At 38.9% G+C, this 2,944-nt stretch overlaps 1 protein-coding gene across 1 annotated transcript in view; it reads right to left on the bottom strand.

The window, feature by feature from the left end:
- CHODL (chondrolectin) overlaps positions 1-2,677 on the bottom strand; it is a gene marked incomplete at its 5' end in the record, with an annotated part of 10,923 nt that extends 8,246 nt beyond the window's left edge. Inside the window, 2 exons of the mRNA XM_008948360.1 lie at positions 1,432-1,589; positions 2,365-2,677. Of these exons, the coding sequence (XP_008946608.1) occupies positions 1,432-1,589; positions 2,365-2,677 (471 nt within the window). The remainder of the gene's footprint in view (positions 1-1,431; positions 1,590-2,364) is intronic.
- Between the last annotated feature and the right edge of the window lie 267 nt (positions 2,678-2,944).

Below are 2,944 nucleotides of genomic sequence, written 5' to 3'. Positions count from 1 at the left end.
AGGGAAAGAAATAGAAATTCATTTTCATTGTTATTGTTATCTCTTTGCTTTCTGCCAATCCAGAATACCTCGCAGTTTTTTAGATGGTGAAAGCAATAAGAAAAGCCAATTATATGTCACATCAACTACAATAGAAAGTAGTTCACCACTACTTAATGATTTAACTTAAATATGTTTATAAAGGCATGAAATATACCTGAAACTGAGCCCTTTTAAGCAAACCTGCATTTTCTGACATAAATAGGTTATTTCAGGGACTTAAAACATTGCTATTGTGTTCTCTTGTTTCAAAATAATTGATCCGTTTTGAAAGTGAAAAAACTATTGTACACATCTCAGTTTCTCGAATGGCCTATGTGATCAGATAACTGATCACCATTAAGAAAGTCAGTAAATTTTAGAGGCAGGAAGAGATAGGCAGGAAGAGTAAAAAGTGTGGGTGTATCAATCCTTCCAAGCATTTGCTTGCAATATTAAGATATTAGACAGTGAGAAAGTTACCTATCCACCAAAACCAAAGGAAGAAAATAGCCTGGATCTCTACAGAGAGATGGATCTCTACAAAGAGTGTGGTTATGGCTAGATCATAAGCCTAGAGAAGACAGATAGCAAACTGCAGAAGTGGGTAGGTCAAATAGCTGTTAAAAGTAGGATTTTGTGTGCATTCTGACTTTCAGCTTAGTTTTGAAAAGCAGTCACACCATAAATTCTTTGAAAAATATTTGCATGATCCTGATGAAAAATACATTTTCATTTACAGTAAGTGCCACCAGAAGTAGAAACTGTTACAGGCTCAACCTGAAAGTTTATTTCATGTCCTTTTTCTGTTTCCACAAAGTTCTAATTTACAGCTCATGTTTCCTCTGCTGACATATGCAGAACCTATGTCATGTCTGGAAGTACAGCCAAATTGCCTAAGATCTGGCTTTGTGTGTCACTATCTGAACTAGTGTGCATCTGCTTTTCGTATTTATAAATCTACATGGATGAATGCAGAATTTTCTTCCTCCTGTTCTGAGCCCCATTCTTTAAGCCAAATCTTTTTGAAACTGTCATCATACTTAAGGTGATATAAAGTGGCAGAGGTCTGCAGCTACAAGGACAGTGTAAATTTTTTTTTTACAGTACAATCAAGAGACGTCTTGGTCATTCTGCCTGAAAACGGGTGAGAATGAGCTAAATCAAAGTAAACCTGGGCATTCATGATAGTGCAGCTAACCTTGAAAACTTGCTTGTTGTATACAGATAGGTTTGTTAAAATTATCACTAGAGCTGTTATATTACACTCCCTGTTAATGTCAGCTCAGGCACTCACACAAAGGAATCACTGCAACAAACCACAAGATATTTGCACATTTCCTCACAAAACCAGAGGCAATTGTTTTAGAGGAAAGTGTCCCACCTCTGAAATATAACTTGAGTTTCACCTACCTGGGCCATACTTGCAGATAAAATTGTGCTTCATGTTGCATCTATCGTCATTCCATTGATAAAGGTACGGCCCTCCCAGACCAGGGTTTGCAGTTGGCTGATGATACATCACAACACAGGCTTCACTTCCACAGGAAGGCTCATCTGTATACCAGTTTCTAGGGGTACACAAAAATAAGCTTTCAGATTTTGAAACTAAGGTTCATCAGGATGCCAAAGAAAGGCTTTTACAGTAATGAAGAATGTGTCAACCCAAAAGGCCCCCTCCTCTTCAAAGATATGCTGCATTTCTCACAACTTCTCTGTGAAAGGAGTTCAGGGCCTGGACTCCACATCTTTATATTTAAAAAATAACAACAACAAAACACAACATGTTCTGACCAAAGCACCTTTGTAGAAATAACATCCCTACTGCTCTGCTACCTGTTTTCCTTCCTATCTCTTTACCCATCCCTTTGTCCCAAGCTCTGTGGGCTGCTGCTAGTCTGGCCTTTGACTTAACCAGGAAATTAAAGGCTTTTCAAAAGACAAGGTAGAAGCAGAAAAATTTACACTAAATACATGCACTAATTTACTTTGTTGCTGGCTCCCTGATTTGTGGTGGTCAGTCTTGCAGAATTTGTCTGCCTGCTTTTAGACTACATCCTAAAGATTATGTGGCAGAAAAACCACCAAAGCTATAAAGAGGTAAACTCCTGAGATGGGAGGAAAGAAAATCATAGGCTGAAGCCACACTATGCCATACTTTCACAGGTTCAAATTCAAAACCCTGGTTGCCAGCTCCCCTTTATCTGAAGAAGTTAAGGAAGGACACAAATAACTTCATCAGGCATTGAGTTTTCAAGCTTCTTTCTAGAAGACTTCACTTGCTGAATATTTCACTCTCCATTTCTTTCCATTAAACCTTGATGATAAACAGTTTGACAGACTTACCTGAATGGTGAAATACTTCCATCGGCCCACTGGTAGAGGTCAGGGCAGGCACTTGAGGTGGCAAGTCCATCACCACTTCTCCACAACCCAATCCAGAAATCACCATCAGAAATTCCTGAGCCTGACTTAGTGAGGTTTTGTAACATGTTTTCTATTAGTTGCTGCTCAGCTTCACTTTCCAAGCTCAGTAAAGCCCCACCATCAATTTCACAAGCCTGGCGGGCCTCCTGAAAGCCCACACGTCTAGACAAGTCCTGGAAATAAGCTAACTTGTAACAGGAACGCTTGAAGCCACCATAGCACACCTTTTGACCTGAAAAATATAAATATGAGAGAGTTTAAAGTAGATAACAATTAAAAAAAAAACACATCATGCATATAGTGGTGGAAAAGGACATCAGGTCTTTTTTTCTTGTACTCCTTTCTGAAAGGACTCATAGTAATCCACTGACACTGCTGAAAACCTTAGCTTTAATTAAGGTTGCAAATACACCGTTCATAGGAATCTATGGCTTTGTCCCAAGGCCTGTGAAACTCTCAAAGACACTGAAGACTCCCACTAACTTTTAGAAAAACATTC

The sequence above is a fragment of the Merops nubicus genome, unplaced genomic scaffold, assembly GCF_000691845.1.
Source record: "Merops nubicus isolate BGI_N331 unplaced genomic scaffold, ASM69184v1 scaffold31719, whole genome shotgun sequence".
Lineage (NCBI taxonomy): Eukaryota > Metazoa > Chordata > Aves > Coraciiformes > Meropidae > Merops > Merops nubicus.
Note: the sequence above shows the minus strand (reverse complement) of the source record. Positions and strands in the feature narration are given on the sequence as shown.